This window comes from Mustela putorius, unplaced genomic scaffold (genome assembly GCF_011764305.1).
Source record: "Mustela putorius furo isolate JIRA1106 unplaced genomic scaffold, ASM1176430v1.1 tig00003993_pilon_pilon_pilon, whole genome shotgun sequence".
In the NCBI taxonomy this organism is placed as follows: domain Eukaryota; kingdom Metazoa; phylum Chordata; class Mammalia; order Carnivora; family Mustelidae; genus Mustela; species Mustela putorius.
Window position 1 is genome coordinate 270532 of NW_025422132.1, and position 18258 is coordinate 288789.

An 18258-nucleotide genomic window follows, 5' to 3' on the forward strand; every position below is an offset into this window, starting at 1 on the left:
GGGAGAAAAGCAAGGCCTTTTTGTCTCTAAAATGCTGGGATGCTCGGGTCCTGGATGAGGATCAGCCCCCCAGTCTGCAAGGCGGCCTGTCCTCTCTGCTGAAGGCCTCTTGGCAAAGCCTGGGGACCAGCCCAGGCAGCTCGGGCCCAGCTGCCCCAGATAAGAGGTGGCCCGTGTTAATACACAGACTTCCTCTGCACCTCAGCAGGGCCTTCCTTTTCCAAACAGTCTCCCTTTAATGTTGGCGAATGTTGTTTTTCCATTGACTCAACATCTCGCCTCTGGTGGTAAGCCAGTGGGGAAAGTTGGAGCGGGGGAGGGAGGAGGAAGGTGGGAGAGCCATGCCAAAGCAAGAGAGAGAGGGCCGGAGGCCACATTTCCAAACATGCTAACCACCTGCTTTGGAAAGGCAGTGACCGAGCCTAAAGTTCTTGCTTCCTTTTGACTGAGATCAGCCTTTTGTTCCCCATCTGGGATGGGCCCTGGACACCCTCCTCCCCAGGACACTGCCCCCTCAAGCAGCAGTTACTTCAATGTGGCAACCACGGTGAAGGAGCCACAACTTTCCTCTATGAATCTCACAGTCTTATCTGTTCGATTCGATCTCTCGAATAAGAGAGTTACTGGGGTGTGTGGAAAAGGGAAAAGAAATAAAAGAGCAGATGGAGAAAGTGAGCAGGTGAGGGAAGAAAGAAAAGAGCAGAGAAAGGGAAAGTGAGGGAAAGAAAAAAAATCAGAAGCCCGGAAGTGAAAGGCGAACAGGAGAGCATAAAAGATTAAAACAAGAAAAGAACTCAAGGAGGAAGTGGAGAGGGGGAGGATGGTTGAAAAATAAAATCTTCGAAATGAGAGTGTTGCCCCGGAAGCCCGCGTTTTGCACCCACAGGACTGACCTACGCTGGGCTGGGGATGGAGGGTAGTCCCCTCAGGGGGCTTCTCTGGGCCCCTGGAGGTCAAAGGGCATCTTCAAAACCAAATCTTGATTAGAGCAAGCTAAATGTTTTGACTTGAAGGAGACACGAAGGATTAAAAAGCAAAATAGAGCAGCGTGGGTAAGAAAGAAACAGGAAAAGAAAGAAAATTTAAAAAAAAAAAAAAACCTCACAGGAGACACAAAGGGAATGATAGAAAACACTTCTGAATCAGCTAGTCATCTACTAACAAGCTGCAAAGATTTCCAATGACAAGTTGTCACATTAGTTTAGTGAAACTGAAGCAGTACTTATCCCCTTTCCTGTGCTTAATCTCTCCCTGCGTGCCACAAAAACATGCTACCACGTTTAATAGGATTAGTTTCGTTCACTTTCTCCCCCCACCCCTTTTATTTTTTACAATTCTATTTTCAGCAATACAGGGATCCTTGAATTCATCGACTTCCTGCAGTGCACGGCAAAACCTGGCATGCATGGTTTTTACCCTTTTAAAGACTCTATTTGAATCTGAAGAATGTCATTTGACTATTTTGTACCTTTTCTCCCCAATGAATTACTTGCTCCTCATGGAAATCTCCATAGCTTAGAGGGTGGGGGAGGGGGCGTTGATGGTAAAAGGGTCGAGATGTGGAACTGGGGCTAGAAAAAGCTGACGAAGCCCAGTCTTGCCGGGGTTATGTGCCCTGGGAGAAACTGTTCCAGCTCTGACCACAGGCAAACCTGGGTGCTAATTCTGACTGAAAATTGCCAGCTTTGTGGCCTTGAGCAAGTGGTGAAACCTTCCCCAGCCTCAGTCTATTCATCCTTACAGTGGGGATAATTCTTAGCAGGGCTCTTGAGAGAACTACCCTTAATATACTTTGCTTCTACCCTTCTAAGTTTCACTTTTTCTTGCTGTATTATGTTCCTGAAATCAGTGTGTCTTACAATCCCTGGTACATTTCAGGGTCATCATGTTTTGTTTTTTCTCTCAAAGGCCATCTTTAAATTGAGTGTGTCTCACCATCGACAGGATTTTAGAATTTAAAAATGGCAGCATGGTGTAGAGCCTCGGGCCCAGTTATAACACTGGAAGTGCTCTAGAAATGCTGAATTGTCCATCATTGCTTATAACCACATCTATTTGCTTCTTTCTGAATTCTCACTCAAACACGATGGGATGCAGAGAGGAGGAGGTGTGGCCACTTTTGCCCCTCATCCAGAATCTTCTAGACTTGTGCTCCTAAGTTTCAGAAACTGAAGTATTCAAACATAGAACTATCCACCCATGTTGACTAACACCCCAAACCCTCCAGTCCACTCTGCTCCCTCAATGGGGTCACCAACTGACGTTCTCAGCACGGCGTTGTGAACATCAGCTGTCTGTTGAATTGTGTTATTCCATTTTCTTAGAGTCCACTTTGGGTTATGCACCCCTCCTGCCTTCTGCACGCTCCCCCAGGCACTACCATCAGATCAGCACGGAGGAGATTGGGGGGTGAGAGTGCTTTATCTGTGCGGGAAAAGGAGAAGGCCCAGGGGACCTGGGGCATGGGGAGCAACACTAGGCCTACAGTAGGAATGGGGCCCAGGAAGGGAGGCCCTGCTGGGGGCAAAGGGCTCTGCCTACAGAAGAAAAAGGGAGCAGGGAACAGGGTACCCCCCACTGTACACCTGCCAGCTCCCACACCCTCAGGGGGAGGCCCCAGGGTGCCACACCCGGCCTGAGTCAGCCCTGAAGCAGGGTCCCAGGGCTTCCCTGTCAAGCCAGCCAGGGGGTTCCTAAGTCTCAGCTGGCTAGTGAGGGCCTGAGGAAGCCCAGTCACTGTACCTTTCATCCTCCCTTGAGCAAAGGTCACCCTTGGCCTCCAGACCTTTTCTGCTGCCTCCCCTTCAGCCCTCCAGACACACTTCCATGCACCATTCAGGCCTCAGTGAGCTGCCTTGCAGGGGAACTGGTGCTCCTTGCCTCTTTCCAGTCACAGGCACACACCCCCCCCCCCCACCGCCGCCCCACACTGGCTGCTCTCTCCCCTTAACTCTGCTCCCTTGAACCCCAGGACCTCTCCAACTTGGGTTCTGCGGTGCATACACCTACCTTCTCTCCTGACCCCTGACCACCCCCCTCCCACCCTCACTTCCCCCCCACCCCTCCAAATTCTGCCCATCACCCCACACTATACCCCCTCAGCCTCTGCCCCTTGGCCCCTCCTCCCCCCACCTCTCCACCAGGATCTCAAGTACAGGCCAAAGGACTCCTTCTACCCAGGGAGTAAGAAGTCAGTGCCACCTGCCTACCTGCAGCTTGGCCCCAGATGTGTGTTTCTCTGTGTTTGTCTTGAGGTTCTTTGTTTTGTCCCCTAGAGTCACAGCCATTTCCCTGAGGTCCAGAGAGCACGAATCTTCCACATTTGCCCAGAGATATCCACAAACCCTAGGAAGACAGGCATCTAGGGGTGATGCTTGACCTCCCTGTCACTCAGAGAGTGCCTCCTCCCAACCCCTGGGGTCATTCACTAGGGACTGGGCCCACAGATGCCCCAAGCTGGCCATCTGTCCCTTATCCCGGCCCAGGAAACACCCTGATTACTTATCTCAAGCTTTTGGAGGGTACCAGCAAATACCTTTTTGGGGATGTATAATTAGCTACTCACAGCCTTCTCCAGTTCTAAAACGGTCACCCTTCTTGATGTTTCTCTGCTCATTCAGCCCATTCCCCTTCTCTGGCTTTCTTCCTCTCACACTACTGCAGAACCACAGCGGGGGCTGACATCTTCCTGCCTATCTTTCTTTGCCTTCTGGCAGCAATCTTTGGCTGGGCCCCCTCGTAAGGATGTTGGGGTGTGCTTGTGTTCATTGCTTTGAAAATAATTTCAGGAAGGGTTGTAGTTTACCTTACCCAGATTTGGGGGAATTGTTCATCAGACATGTAAAAACATACCATAGATGATACACATTTGTCTTTTTTTACCTAGGATTGTTGACCTTTTTTTCCTTCTTGTTGTTCCCTTCTTGAATAGAACTTTTTGTCTTGTGGTTTCATTGGTCTGATGGGCAGCTTCCGTAGGAAACGTCTGCCATCTATAAAGCAGGGAAGGTGAGAGGAGCAGACTTCAGATCACTGAATGATTTCTGTCTGCCAGGATGGACAGGCCTAAGTCCAAGAGCAGAGAGCCTAGCTTCCAAACATGCACTAATTCTACTGTTTATGCCCTAAAAGGTGAGATGTGTGCACAAAAATGGCTCAAAGTTGCAGCTAAGCATATGCTAAAATGTGCCTATGTGTACCTATCAAATGACCCTCCGGTTAGCTTCATCAAAATATTGGGGCGGGGCGTTCTGTATAAAAGGAGACTAGATCAGTAAGATCAGTGCGCATGTGTAGAGCACACACTTGTAGAGAAAATAGGTTCCCTTGGCTCCAGTCATACGTTGAACAATTTTACTCTCTATAACTCTGTAAGCTGGATATTATCCCCACTTAACAGATGAAAAGAACTGAGGCTCAGACAGATTAAGTAACACACCTAAGGTTGCAGAATCAGTAACTGAGCAGTAATTGGAAACACAGCATGACCCCCCAGACGCCCAGGTCCTCCCACTGATTGCCTAGCCGGGGTGGGCCCAGAAATCTTTGTTTTTTGAAAAGCTCCCTTGGTGATTCCTGATTACTTTCCACTCTGGGGAACCGCTGCTCCACATCAAACCAACCCGCTATCCCTGTCACCGGTCTTGCCTCTGAGCAGTCATCTCCGCGTTGGATAAAACATTTAAAACATATTTAAATAGCAATTTTGAAAAACTCTGCAGCATATGGATTTTCCTTTTGATCTTAAAATGATGACAAACAGACACTTAGATACTTCATAAAAGAAATATCACCAGAAAAATTAGAGAAATCTGGCTTTCAACTTTGTCTTGCTCTAATTTAAACAAAATGCAACTTCCCAGAGTTTCTCTCTCTCTTCCCCCAAATAAATCCAAACTGGGAGCTTCCTTCTCTGTGCCTGGCCTACACCTATTTATCTCTACCCGCTCCTGCATAGAGGCCCAGTAAGATGGACAGGAAGTCCCCAAATCCCCAAAACCCATCAAAAATCGAGCACCTCCTGGGAATTCACACCCTGGAGTCGAAAGACCAAAGAAAAAAGCTGGAGTAACGACCAGATATCCTTAGATTAATTGACAAAAGAAAGGGAGTGGACAGGAGGGGAGGTTTCCATCCCTTCAAAAGCCCCCACCCCTCCTTGGGTCCCCGGAGAGGCCCCCCTGGGCCAGGTGGAGCGCGGCCCCCGGTGCGGGCGCGCCGCCGCGGGAACGGCCCCCGCAGCAACAGGCGGGCGGCGGGCGGCGGGCGGGGCGGGGGTTGGGCCGCGGGGCAGCTCCGGCCCGGCTGCGTCCGACGGTCCTTGCCCCGCGCGGCGCGGGGAGCAGGTGGCTGCCCTCTGCGCCCGGCGTGCGCCCAGCGCGGGCCAGCCGAGCAGGGCTCCGGCCCCGCGGCGGCCCGGGAGGAGGCGAGGGCCGCGGGGCCCCGGCGGGGCGAGCGGGACCCCCGAGGGCCCGAGCCGGCCGGAGGGGCGTGCCCTCTGCTCGGAGTGCCCGGCCGCCGCCGCAGCATCTCGCGCTCGCGGACTCCGGGCCGAGAGGCCGCGACACCTCGCGCGGGGCCGCGGCGAGGAAGGAAGGGCCGGGAGGGAGGAGGAGACCGGGAGGAAGCCGCGGGCCGGGCAGCCCCGCTCCCGCCGGGGCCCAGGAGAGGCGATTCGCAGGCTTCCCTCCCAACCCGAAACTTTTCCAACCCACGCAGGCGTGTTCCTCACGGGTTTCGGCGGCCGGAGGCGCCGCCAGGGAGAGGCTCGGCACACACACGCGTCCCCCGACACGCGGGCGGAGGTACACAAGGCACACCGGGAGGGACCGGGCCGCGGGGGAGGCGGCGGGGGCCGCGGCGGGGGCCGCGAAGGCAGCGGGCGGCCGCACAGCCTGAAGGGACTCCCCGCGCGCGACCGGCGGCGCCTGAAACCCTGCAGAAGCTCGGGAGCGTCGCGGTGCCCGGCGGCTCCGCGTAACTTTGCCCACTGCGCCCCCGCGTGCAGAGGCGTCCCCTCGCACTCACACCCTCACCCCACCCCGCTCCCCCTCGGCTGCGGCCGCGAGCCTGCCTTTGTATTTCAGGGACTGGGAAGGACCTGCTAATCTGAGCCAAAGAAGGAGGGATGTAAATTGCGAACATTCCACTCCCTGGTCCCCCCAGATCCCGGGGGAGAGCGTCCGGGTCTCCCCGAGAGCGTCCCTCCGCTTCCCTCTGCCCTTGGGTCTCCAGCTTCTTTACTACTGTGGACTGAAGAAGGTAAAGCACAGCCCGATCGATGCGAATAGTTTTTCTGAAAGCACGACCTCCCCAAAACCTGGCCCCCAAAGATCCGGGCGGGGTTGGAGAAAGGCACGTTATTTCGGGGGAGGGGGGCAACAGCACCCCTCGGGAGGCGCGCGCGCGGCCTGGAGGACGCCTTGCCGGGCTCCGCGGCCGGGCGGAGTGGCTGGATTATGTAAGTAACAGCCCTCCATGTGCTCACCACCATCTGTTAATATCTTGATATTGGAAAGTTCGGTGCCTGAGGCAAAGCCAGGGTTGGCGGCGCAGAGCTCCAAGCCTACTCTTTTCTACTCCCGGGCAGGGAATGTACCTCCCTTCGATTGTTTTCGCCCACTTCCCCAAAATCAAGTTAGTAATGTGCCCCTTCCCTCACTGACAACCAGCCTCACAGGTGTGTGTGTCTCTGTGTGTGTGTGTGTGTGTGTGTGCGCGCGCGCGCGCGCGCGCGTGTGGACGAAGGGTGCTTTTCTTGGAGGTCACTTGATTGTAATGAATCCTTTCGATGAATGTATATTTTTATGACAATTCTAGTTTCCTTTAGGCATTGTGGTGGACCCCTATTTGGAATGGAAGCTTTATTACTTAAAAAAAATTACTTTTTCCGCCAGCACTCCGGCCCCCTAATTCTTGTAAGGGTTATATTTCAACTTCTTTGGAGCGCCTGGCCTCTGTTTACTTTGAAAGCTGTTGGTTAAACAAACATCACTGGGGAGGCTTCAAGCAGTGGGGTTCCCAAGAGAGAAACGTGGCAGCTGCTACTTGCTACTGATCTTGTGGCATTTCTACCCCCCCCCCCATTCAGAACAGATCCAGGTTGGGCTTGGAGTCACACTGGGCACAGGGGATAGAGGGGGGTGGGGGATGAGAGAATGGCGGTCAGTCAGCCCTTCGACAGCCGGAAGCAGGCCGGCCTGCACCCTGGACTTGGTTTTTCTTTCTTTTTCTTCTCCTCTTTGGGTGGTGGCGGTGGTGGAGAGTGGATGGTTTTCTGTGTATTTGTGTGTCCAGGTAGGGATCTTCAGCATCTTTCTCCCGAAATCCACGCTCACGTTGGCCTCTGTACCGGATCCAGTTGAAATTCCCAGAATTGATTTGTTTTGGATCTGATGACGGTCCTTTGTAAGGTTTTAAATTCCTTATGTGCCCTCTTCCCTCCTTCCTTCGTCTAAGGGCTTTAAGAAAGAACGGTGGAGAGGGGCTGAAATACACCGAAGAATCGTCAAAGCAACGTGTGTTTAACCCAGGACCAGATGCATTAAGTGGTAACTGCAGGAGTTTGACTAAGAACTCACTGCAGACCCCCTTCCCATAAATAAGTAAATGCAGTGTGCGTGGATGAGATTTGTTGGAAGACCGGTCAGAACTTGTGTTAACTTTAAAGTTATTGGGGTTGTGTTGCCAATGGGCTGAAGAAGGGGTTGACCCTAGGCTTGGCCCCTGGTTGCAGAGATGGAGCCAGTATCTAGGCGACTTCTCGGCTCCGACCTGACCGATCGCTTCTCCCCTATCAGAAAACAAACCGAGAGTCGCCGGAGATAGGGGGCTCGGGCCTCACGCCTTGCTCTTGGGCGGCCCAAGACCTGGGAGAGCGCCGCAGCTTGGGCAAGAGAGGCTGCCAGGAGCCCGGCCTGTACGTCGCCCCGACGGCAGGGGACAGGACAGGGCGCCGCGTACGTAGCTCACGGAGCTGGGCTGCGGACCGAGCTCGCTCACCCGGCGTCGCGTGCGCTCCTATTTCAACCAGCCGCTCCTGCGCCCTAATGCGGGCTGCGAACTGCCGCGGCAGAGCGCAGCGAGCCGCGAGCCTCCGCTGCGTCGGCGGGGGGGTGGGGGAGCTTCCTTGTCTGCCAGGCGGGTTACCCCGACTTCCATTCAGGCCTGCCTTCCCCCGGGAGTGGCAGAAGGGTTCCTGGGGTTCGCAGGGAACTTTTCCTGCCGCCAGTTCCGGGGCGTAGAGTGTGCAAAACGTGCATCCGAGCGCTAGGTGCAATTGACATAACTTGTGGGCTAAAGTTCAAGCCATTTCCTTCCAGATTCTGAATCTTTTCTGTCCCTGGGCTCCGTTTCTCCCCCCTCCCCCCTCCTCCTCCTTCCCTGCCCTCCTTCCTTTTAAATGTCAAACTGAGCAGATGGTTTTAAGGTGTGGAGGGCATATATCTTTGACTCCTACCCGTTTATTTGTGGGCTGGCGCTAACATATGTACAAACTGGGATACTTAAAGAAAATAATAGGACGGAAAAGAAGAAAGGAAGTAGCCTTGATCCATTCACAGAACGCACATTTCCTCGCTCAATACACCCGCTTACCTCGAAAGGACCCAACCAATAGAAGCATTATTCCATCCTGTATCTAATGGGCACGTTGAAAGATTATTACTGTTCCCAGCCTAAATGGTCACATCCCGGTTACAACACTTGATACAATAGCCGATCATTCTAAGTGTGAGTGGTGTGTTTGTGTGCGTCTGTGTGGTTTCCCTAATGGTGTGGAGGGAATGTCTGGGGGTGGCGGAAGGGGAGGAATGAAGGCTGGGGATGCTCAAGCAAGTGTCTTTTCTTATCCCTGACACCTACCCTGGCCAGCTTGATTTTTTCCCCCTTCTTTTCAATGTTTGAATCCCGTGCCAAAAGTTTCCTACAGGGTATAGTCTCAGACATGTTATCATCTCTATTCTTATTCAAAGAGAAGACTTCTTCACAGTCTGATGAATTTGAGGCTGAATTTGTAAATGTCCTAGGAAAGAGGTGTTTGTGTGTGTGTGTGTGTGTGTGTGTGTGTGTGTTGCAGAAGATGGTGGTAGTTGTCTGCCAGTGTACTTTTAACATAGCTCATAAACACTCTGTTGTCCCAAAGTCATTCAACCTTTGATCTGCCTGAATTCGAGGAACATACAAAAAGTACTTGCCCCCATCCTACCTAAAAACTGAGTGTGTAATCGACTAGGTATGAATGTTTCTGCTTCACAGCCCTTGTAAGTCCTGGCTTTTATAGGATCTTTAGGACATAAACACGGTTGCTTTATTAAAAGCGTTTACGGTGCCCGGTGAAAGACACGTTCTGGCTGCCGCTAGAAATGCCCTTTAGCATTTGCAAGTTGCAAACCCCCAAGGAGCTCTTTAAGAGCCACATTATCTAAAGAAATCTTGCCAGTTATTTTTCATCCAAGAAATGTCAAACCAAAGTGAATTTTCTATAGCTTTATGTTGGAAGCCCGAAATTTAAGCGCTTGAAATTTCTTACCTAATAAACTTCAAAGTTTGTTACCCAGGCGTCAAAACTGTGTATTCCTATATGAAACCTCTCTCTTTGGTCATTCTGGGGTGAGTGAGTTAGTGCGGGGTAATTGCGAGGTAATGTTTGCAAGATCTCCCCCCCCCACCCCGGCCAAAAAAAAAAGAAAAAAAAAAAAAGGCTGCTGTTTCTACAACCCAAATAACCAAGGGCAAATACTCATATTCCTAATAATTTTGACGGGAGATTAACTGGAAGTCAGCCAATACTGGTCGGCTACCAGATGCAGCGGAGCCCAAGGGAAACCTCTGGCACCCATGATTTTAATCTCAAACCTACCTGTATTTTATTGTCCACCTCGCCTTTAAAAGGAAGCAAGGGTGACATGTATTCTTGATACTATCTATGATCATTTAAAAGGTGGAACGATTGGAGCTACCCCGCTCCCTCCTCCTAGACCACCCCACCCCTAAAGCCCCACTTTTTCTCCAGTACACTTTTCCGTGCCTTCCTCCACCCAAGTCCGCTCCACGCTCGGCCACTCGGGGCACTGGATCAGCCGTATCTGGGGAAGGAAGGGGGGTGGGGGTGTGGGGGGGGGGGAAAGGACCTGCGTCCTGGACGAGCTAGTGTGAGCCGAGCGCCGCTCGCGCCGTCGCCCGCTTTGCACAGTGCCCGCAGATGGCTCGCTCCGGCCCCGGCGCGGCGATCCCGTCGCCCCGAAGCGGTGGCAGGGCGGGGGCGGGGGTGGGGGCCGGGGATGGAGGCGGGGGGAGGGGGAGCGCGGGGCCCCTCTCCCCTCCTCTCTTCCCAGCCCCTCACCCCCACCCCTTTTATATATTTTTTTTTCCTCCCAAGTTCTCTTGCCTCGCTATCCCCCCTTGAATCCGAAGGCGCCTCGCGATTGGGTGCTGGGGCCGGGTACGTCAGTCAGACTGTGACGTGCAGTCTTCCTGTTTCCTTCAGCTGTGTCTTAAAGTAAATCTTGTTGTGGAGCGGAGCCCTCAGCTGAGGGAGCGCTCTGAAATCATACACCATTGCAGCCGGGGAAGCGCCGCGGCGCAAAAGAGCTCTCGCCGGGCCGCCCGCTCCCGCCCCGCGCGGCCCCTCTCCGCCGCGGCTCTCGCCTCCGCGGCGCGCTCTCCGCTCCTCCCTGCTCTCCTCTGCCTCCTCTTCTTCCCTCTCTTCCCCTCTGCTCTCCTCTCCTGCCCCCTCCCACCCTTCCCTCCGTCCCCGCTCCGTCGCCCCGCTCGCCCCGCTCGCCCCGCTCGCGCACACTCACCGGCCCGGGTCCAATTATCACATCCATCCCCCGCGAGACACCGCCGCGTGTGTGCGCGCGCGTGTGCTCCTCTCCCTGCCGGCGAACCGCGCTCGGTCCCCCTGCCCTCTGCACCGCGTAAGTATCCGCTCCCCCTCGCCAGTCCCCTCCCCTTTTCCAGAATCACTTGTCCTGGCTTGTTCTTGAATGGGAAGAAAAGAAAAGAGGCTCCCATTACTCATACCCGTGTAAACATTTTTTTTTCCCCCAGGAGAAAATGGTGTTATTTGAATGAAGCGTCATAAAATAGGCTCTAAACAGTTTCTAAGCAGGAGCCTCCGTGGAACTCAGCGCTCCGCTCCTCCCAGTTCCTAAGAGTAAGTGATCCGCTTGGCTTTTATTTCTTTCTCTTTCCTGCTGGTGGCTGGGGTGGTGGTGGCGATGGGGGGGGGGGTGGCTGATACGGCTGGACTTGTCGCTGATCTTGTCACCTTTTGTGTACTGTTTCTGGGCTGTGAGGAGGCGTCTGCTTCCTTTCCTTCTTTCTCCTGCCCTGCCTCCTCGGGAGAGAGGACCGCGAGGGGGACCGGGTCGCTTTTTGTTCGCCTGGATCCCCGCTTTCCGCCAAGCCTCATCCTCCCCGTCTCCCCCGGCTAAAACTCCGGTGCTGGTCCCCTCGTCCTTTCTCTTTGTCTTGTTTATTATAGCTGCCTTTCTTCCAGGCTCTTCCAATTTGCTTGTCATTTGCATACCTTTCACTTCTCCTTTTTAACCCCTGCGGAGGGCTGGGGAGTAGGGAGGAGGGGAGAGGGCGGAGGAGGAGGGCGCTCTGTGACTTTGCTCGCCAAACGCTGTCGTAGCCGAAATGTTGAAATCGGGGTTGGAGCGGTGGAGAGATGGTCCCGGGAAACCCGCGCGGCGCCCCTCTCCCGAGCTCCGAGGAGCCAGGGCTAGGTCAAGTTGAGTTGGGTAAGGCGGCGCAGGAGCCTCGGGAGGTGGGGTGGTGCAGGGATGGGGGGGGGGGCGAGCGCCGCGGGGGGCCCGAGCGGTCGCGGTGCGGGTGGGGGTAGGGGATGTTCTCCCGCTGCGGATGCGCGACGCGAGGACTCTCTCCGCGCTCGCTGGCAGTCTGCGCTGGCGGGCTGCTCGGATCTGGTCTTGTCTCGGTGGTACCTGCGGTTCTGCCCCAGTTCGGAGGGCTCGGGAGGGAGGAGAACAGAGGTGAGGGGGACTGTGACTGGGAAGAAGGGTGAGGAGGGCGGGAAGAGCCGCTATCTTGGCCGAACAGACTAGAAGGAGGAGGAGGGGGGTGGGGGGGGGCGTTGGCAGGGAGACATCACCAAAGTCCAGTTTAGCAAGTTGTCGGTTCTTCTGGCGGGCTAGCCGCTTACTCCTGCTGAAGCTGAATGTTGGTGAGAAGTGTGGCTTGGAGTTCGGGTGGGGGGCGTGGAATGGCTGAAGGGAGTCGCTTTCCAGCGAGACTCCCCCTTCCTTCTCCCGCCACTTCTCAGCTCTTTTCGGAAGTTGAGAGCCCTCCAGGCTGGTAGAGAAAGAGGAGGAGGAGGGGTTGGGCGACCGTCTTAAATAGCCCAAGGAGGCCGTTGGAGTGTGAAACTGCTGTTCTTGGCAATCCAGAACCCTACTCCGCCTGGGGGAAGGCTGGGAACTCACCTGCTTGTTTTTATTTTTCCAAGAAGGTCTGTGTTGTCTCCTTGAGCTTATAAAAACAGTGCAAGCACAGGGTGGCCTTCTCTCAAAGTCAAGGCTGTAAGTGTCTTGTTCTCTCTCCCTCTTCCCCTCTGCCCCCCCCTTCCCTCAGCCCCTCCCTCCCACCCTCCTTCCCTCCCACCTATAACCTCCCTTACAAAAAAATAATTTCCTTTCCTAAACTAGGTAGGCAGAGGTCTATTAGTAGAGTGCTGTGCATGGGCAGGGCCTGACAGGTGTGTTGTGTCAAGAAAGACAGGTGCAAATTTCCTCTGTGTCTGTGTGTGTCTGTGCAGTTCCAGACCACAATGTGTGCTCCAGGCTTCCCGAGGTTTATGAATTTATGGGCACCCCGGTTAATAGGATTGTCCGGGCTAATGGGAACCAGGCTGTTGTTAACGTTTTGAGCCCTGCCGTGGGAGTTCTTTGCTTGGGGGGGTGGGGGGGGCGAGTTGGTTTGTGTTTGTTTATTTTTCTTAAGGATGTTGGCAGACTGCGGCTGAGGCTGTGTCTCAGACTTCTGTCTGCCAGGCAGCGGAAAGCACCCCCACCTCAGGCAGCAGGTGGACGGAGATTGACTTTCCTTTTGCTCCCCTCTCTGCTTTATGCCTATCTCCCAGGTCTGCGGTGCCGGAGGGGGGTGGGGGAGAGCTGTCTTTTGTGTGCTTGTGTGTTTTAAGCAGCCACGGGTGGTGTGTGTAACTGCCAGGATACCAAAAGTCATTTGAAAGTGTTACTGTTGTTAAAGCTTATCTTTTTAGCGTGCTTTCTCCCTGCCCAGAAAGAATAGGTACGTGCACAAAGTCTTTCAAGTCCGATGTTAAATACTCTCATAAAGTAGAATGAGCCTGTCATTGTACCAGACATGTGCCAGATGTCCTAGTTATTACTTGGATGGAGAAGGAAAATCTCAAGTACGTGAGAGGTAACTGTTTGTTTCTGTTGGATGCAAGATGCAAGCAGTCGGCTCTCTGAAGAGTTTCTTGCAAGAACTTCTGAGTATTTTCAGAATGGAATGGGCTGTGTGTGGTGAGCAGGGAAGAGGGGAGCGTTCAGGTTAACCTGTGCATATGCTACAACGTGGACTTGTTTATATAATGGTAAAATAGGGGAAGGTAAGGCCCGAGGCTTGATGTTGCAGGCAGATACTGAGAATTCAATGTAAGCACTATGGCTGGATGATTCAAACTTAACTTTTAAAGTTTTTCTTGAAGCAGGCTCCTTCTTGTGTACCATAGAAATAGATTACAGGGCGAATGGTTTTCTCGGTTGGTTTTGCTGTTTGGGTGGTGATCATTGTTTCACGAAAATGCGATAGCCTGTGTATTTGCTCTTTAGCCTTAACACATTCAAGTCCCTCCCCCAATACTTTTCCTTGGATTCTTTGGAAGTTCTTTCATGTCATCTATGGATATGTCCATTCGCTCTATTTTTAATGGGGATTATCTGCGCTGGGTACTTACTGATATTTTTTATGTGTCCATTATGCAGAATTCTGTTTAGTTTAATCACCACCTTGTGGGAAAAAAAAGTCATGCATACGTAACATGCATCTTTGTTCTCACTTTATTCATTTCCTAGCATGGTTCCTCTGTAAGGAGCCCTTGCAATCTTAAAACATAAGCTAGCTGCCAGGGTTGCTCTTTATTTGTTCAAAGTGCAAATAGGCCTTTTTCATGAATTTCTTGTATCAGTTAAGGGATTGTCTTGTATTTTCTAATATAAGGAATTTTTAGGTTTAGGATTAACAAAGAAATTATAAAATGTTAGTGGTTTTATGATATGAAGATGGATTGTGTGTGACATGTTATTATAATTGGATTCTAATTAAGTACCTGTATAAACTGGAAAGGACATATACGTGAGGAATTTCTCAAACCTAACCGCCTAGTGTACTCTAATGCTTCAAAGAACATTTAGAGTGTTTCAGTGTTCCACGAAAAGAAAAAAAGCGTAAGTGTTTTGCCTTGAGATCATTTATTTAGTAATTTGGTGAATTACTGCTTTTTAAGTAAGTACAAGTGAATATTTTTGGCATGTCTCAGAAAATACTCTGTGCTCATTGTGCAGGTGGAAAATGTGTGGAATTTCTGATAGGATGGAGGCATTTTCAGTGAAATGGCTGTGATTTGAGGACTCTCTTATGATCGGAAAATTTGAAGCCTGATATAAGATTTGACAATACAATCTTAGTTAATTGAAGTATTAACTTGTATCAAGTGGGTTCTTCAGGCTAAACATAAAACGCTTTCTTAACCTTACAATAAGCAGAAACATCTCCGAAGGGCAAGTTGCTAATTAGCAGAAATGAACTCTTGAATACAGTGAGGAGGGCAGCTTAGTGATTTGGTGATGTTGGAGGAGAGTCCCTCCGTCTAACCATCTGATCTTTTCTTCCCCCCTTGAATGACTGAATTTTAGGTGGATTTATAATGTTCTTTGTTAGTGATATTCCACTTGAAATTTCATAACCAGGTTGGCCCAAGTAAGTTAGAGGCCCATTCAAAGCCGGTTTTCTATAGGAAATAAAGCGTAGGCTTGAGAAATTTCTTCAAATAATTTCATCAACAAAGACAGATAATCTAAGGGATCCAAACAGGAAACCATGCCAACCTTACACTCCCCCTGTCTCATAAAAGATTTGTCTGAACTGTTTGGATAATTACCATAATGAACACTTCTTTGTCCAGAATCTGGACTCCAGATAGATACAGTAAAAGTTGAGCTCCCCTCCCCCAAATAACTTCTTTATTAAAGTAGAGCACTTAACCACTTTCTCCTTCACACACTGCAGTGTTCCTTTGAAATTCTTCACTGAAAATTCTTTTCTAACACGAAGCCACCAGGTTCCTTAGGAGTCCCCATGTTAGATCATCTGACATTCTTCAGATGATTCAGATCTTAATGAGTCTTTTGGAGTAGTTATAATCTGACTTGATTATACCCGGATGTGTGTTCTTATCTTTTTCTGGGAGGAATCTGCTCTGTCAAGATATTCATTGTATAAGAATTAGTAAAGCATTTGTATACCAAATGTATGGCAAAATATTTAAAAATAGAACTATTCTGTCTAGGTTTTCATACCAATCACAGAGGAGTTTATAGGAATACAATATGTGTATCCAAATGACGATCTGTTTGGGTTCAAATTCTATACCAGTAATTTTTTCTGCAGACTTGCTGATATAGGTGTTCACAAGTTCTGATCAAAAGGTTTCATATTATCTGGTTAAACTCAAAATTAATGTTAAGATTAAAATATAATAAGAGTCGATAATAATTGTAGTTGAAACCTTGTGGCTTAGTACAGATGTTGAGAAATACGGGAATTTCTAAACATCTTAATGGACAGGATGGTATCAGTGGTAAAGTCAGTGCATAGCAGTCTCTAAATTCCGAATTAGGAAATCCATGGAAGCGCCTTTAAGAGTGTTTGTGAGTGATTTAATTTCTATTAGCGTCACGTAACAATGCATTTTCTCGAGTGGTGTATGTGTTCACATAGAGATCTTGTTTATGAATCAAGATGCTAATGAAGTATTACGTCAAGCAGTTATAATGGCTTCATCTCTGTTGCCTCCATGGGTTATGGTCCTCATGTGTACTACTACGATACCTTTAGTTCTAAGTTTTAGTTTTAGGTCTTAGCTCTATGGAGAGATGTAGTGACTTGTGCCTATTAATAGAATGCCTTATCTTAGTGTGGAATATACAATTTTTCCTGTTTGTGTTGTCTTGTTGGTTATATCTCAGCTGAACATTTTATAAGACCTAAAAGTGTTTAAATTCTCTTAGCCTAAAACAGATAACAGATTGTTACCTAATCTAAAAATGATGACTAGTTAAAAGAGGATTGCAAGAATCAGTTTAGTTTGGTGAATTTGAAGGAAGTAACAGGATGTTCTCTTCTTGAAAGACCCAACAAGGGTGTTTAATTCACACTTAACCATCCACCAAAGATGAGAGTATCGTGTCTTTGCACCTTAGGAAGAGCACAGCCCTCTTCTTGGCTTGGGTATGAGGCAGGGATGCAGCTGTTGATACCTAGGCTGGCTGAGAGGAAGTGCAGTGGACACAGAGGTAAATGGCAGTTGGGAAAGGAAGGATGCCTGGGCACGACCTTGTGCTCATCCCTTACACCAGCCTGTCATTTCTGAGCCTCAGTTGCAGAAATGCTCTTCCCCTGGGTAGGAGGACGGGTAGGAGAAAAATCTAGATTAAGATGAATAGAGGAAGAAAAAGACTGCAGAAAGTTTGTTCAAGGTTTTGATTGGAGATTCGTGTGTTTTTCAGGTGATATTAAAGAGAAAAGGATTTGCCCACAAAAAGAAAAAAAGGTAAAATTTTTAAATAATGGCAATGAACTCTATTTTTGGAGAGCTGATAGACACACAAAATAGTCCTCCTTGCAAAGACCTACCCCCCACGTGCAAGTCTTCCTGGGCTTTGAAATAATTTATCCCTTTTCTTGTTTGTCTTGGTCTTTTTCTTTTTCTCATCTGATCGTTACACCCGATTTATCAGATCTAATATGTCAGAGAAATATTTGGTCATTGCATTTTTGTATTCCTGAATGCAGTTTTATTACTGATGTGTGAGGGTTCCAAATCGTTCTGAAACCGATTTTGAAACCTGCATTGAAGTTCTTAAGATCTGTTTCCATCCCGACTTCAGGAAATTTTATCCTGGGGCATACAAAAAGTATTTCATTTTTAAGCGTATGAAAAATATGGAGAAACATTCTATCACATGCATGATACTCTAAAACAGTCTTTAAAAAAAAAAAATGCTGTATCTTCATATAGAGACCAGGAATAAGGAATGCAGGATGAAATCTTTGTTGCTTAAAAAAAAAAAAAAAAAAAAAAAAATTAAAAATCCACACACTGTCATCTAAGCATTGAGCATTTTCTTGATTTTTACAGGTTATTTCATGCTGAAATTATGCCTATTTGCATGGATAGTCATTCTTTAAAACTAGCCACAGATGCAGTCCTAGGGAGCACGTAGATGTTTTTACAGGTGAACCGAAAGAGATGGGAGCTGTTCCAAACACTCTGCACGCTGCCTTTGGCAATAGACCCTGTTATTGTGAAGATGTGCTCTGTTAAGCAAACGTGAAGTTTAATATTAGATAAACCCTGTGTGAAAAAAATATTTTCATTTTCTTCATAAAATGTTAACTGTAAGCAAAAAGATTCAACATCTTATATTTACACAAAATTTGGGGCTAGCCTCACTAGGTAGTAAGTCACAAAATATGTCAAGTGCCTTTTATGAAATGCAAGGAAGGATATTCTCTTTCTTTATGGGTCCTCAAGAAACAATGGAAGTTCATATGCAGAAAAGGTACTGCTCTTTCCTCCTGTATTTTGATTGATGCCAGTTTTCCCTTGATTTATCTTTTTTTCTTTAATTTGCATAAGAAACATGATTCATAAATGGTGTATGTTAAAGTTTCCTTAGGCATTTGGAGTATTATTTTGGCAGATTGGAACAGAAGAAGACTGAGACCAGAGATGTTGTTATTTACCCTTACCTAAGTCAGCTTACTGGTCCACATATCGATTTCTAAAATGTGGCAATTCCTTCTTTTGCAGCAAGTCCAACTTTGTAATAATTTAAGTCATCAAAAGGACATCACAGAAATGTATAAATATTCTCACACTTGTGTTAAAAAATAGCAATAGATACCATTTTCGAATGTAATTTTACTAATAAAAATGCATATCTATGCTAAATAAGCAGACTTGTAAAATGAGTATTTGTG

General features: G+C 49.3%; 2 protein-coding genes across 6 annotated transcripts in view; both read left to right on the forward strand.

Moving 5' to 3' along the window:
• LOC123389690 (translation initiation factor IF-2-like) overlaps positions 1 to 9554 on the forward strand; it is a 53594-nt gene extending 44040 nt beyond the window's left edge. Inside the window, exons 4-6 of the mRNA XM_045071905.1 lie at positions 5173 to 5804; positions 6087 to 6261; positions 7459 to 9554. Of these exons, the coding sequence (XP_044927840.1) occupies positions 5173 to 5804; positions 6087 to 6261; positions 7459 to 7527 (876 nt within the window). The 3' untranslated portion in view covers positions 7528 to 9554. The remainder of the gene's footprint in view (positions 1 to 5172; positions 5805 to 6086; positions 6262 to 7458) is intronic.
• Positions 9555 to 10692: 1138 nt separating this feature from the next.
• Positions 10693 to 18258, forward strand: part of PROX1 (prospero homeobox 1) — a 52508-nt gene continuing 44942 nt past the window's right edge. The window contains exons 1-3 of one of the 5 annotated variants that reach the window (XM_045071901.1): positions 10693 to 10919; positions 11053 to 11158; positions 16782 to 16825. The gene's annotated coding sequence lies outside the window, so the exon portion shown is untranslated. Of the gene's footprint in view, positions 10920 to 11052; positions 11159 to 11626; positions 11751 to 16781; positions 16826 to 18258 lie in introns of those variants that run through there. The other 4 variants (XM_013049221.2, XM_045071902.1, XM_045071903.1 and 1 more) reach the window with 4 other exon arrangements.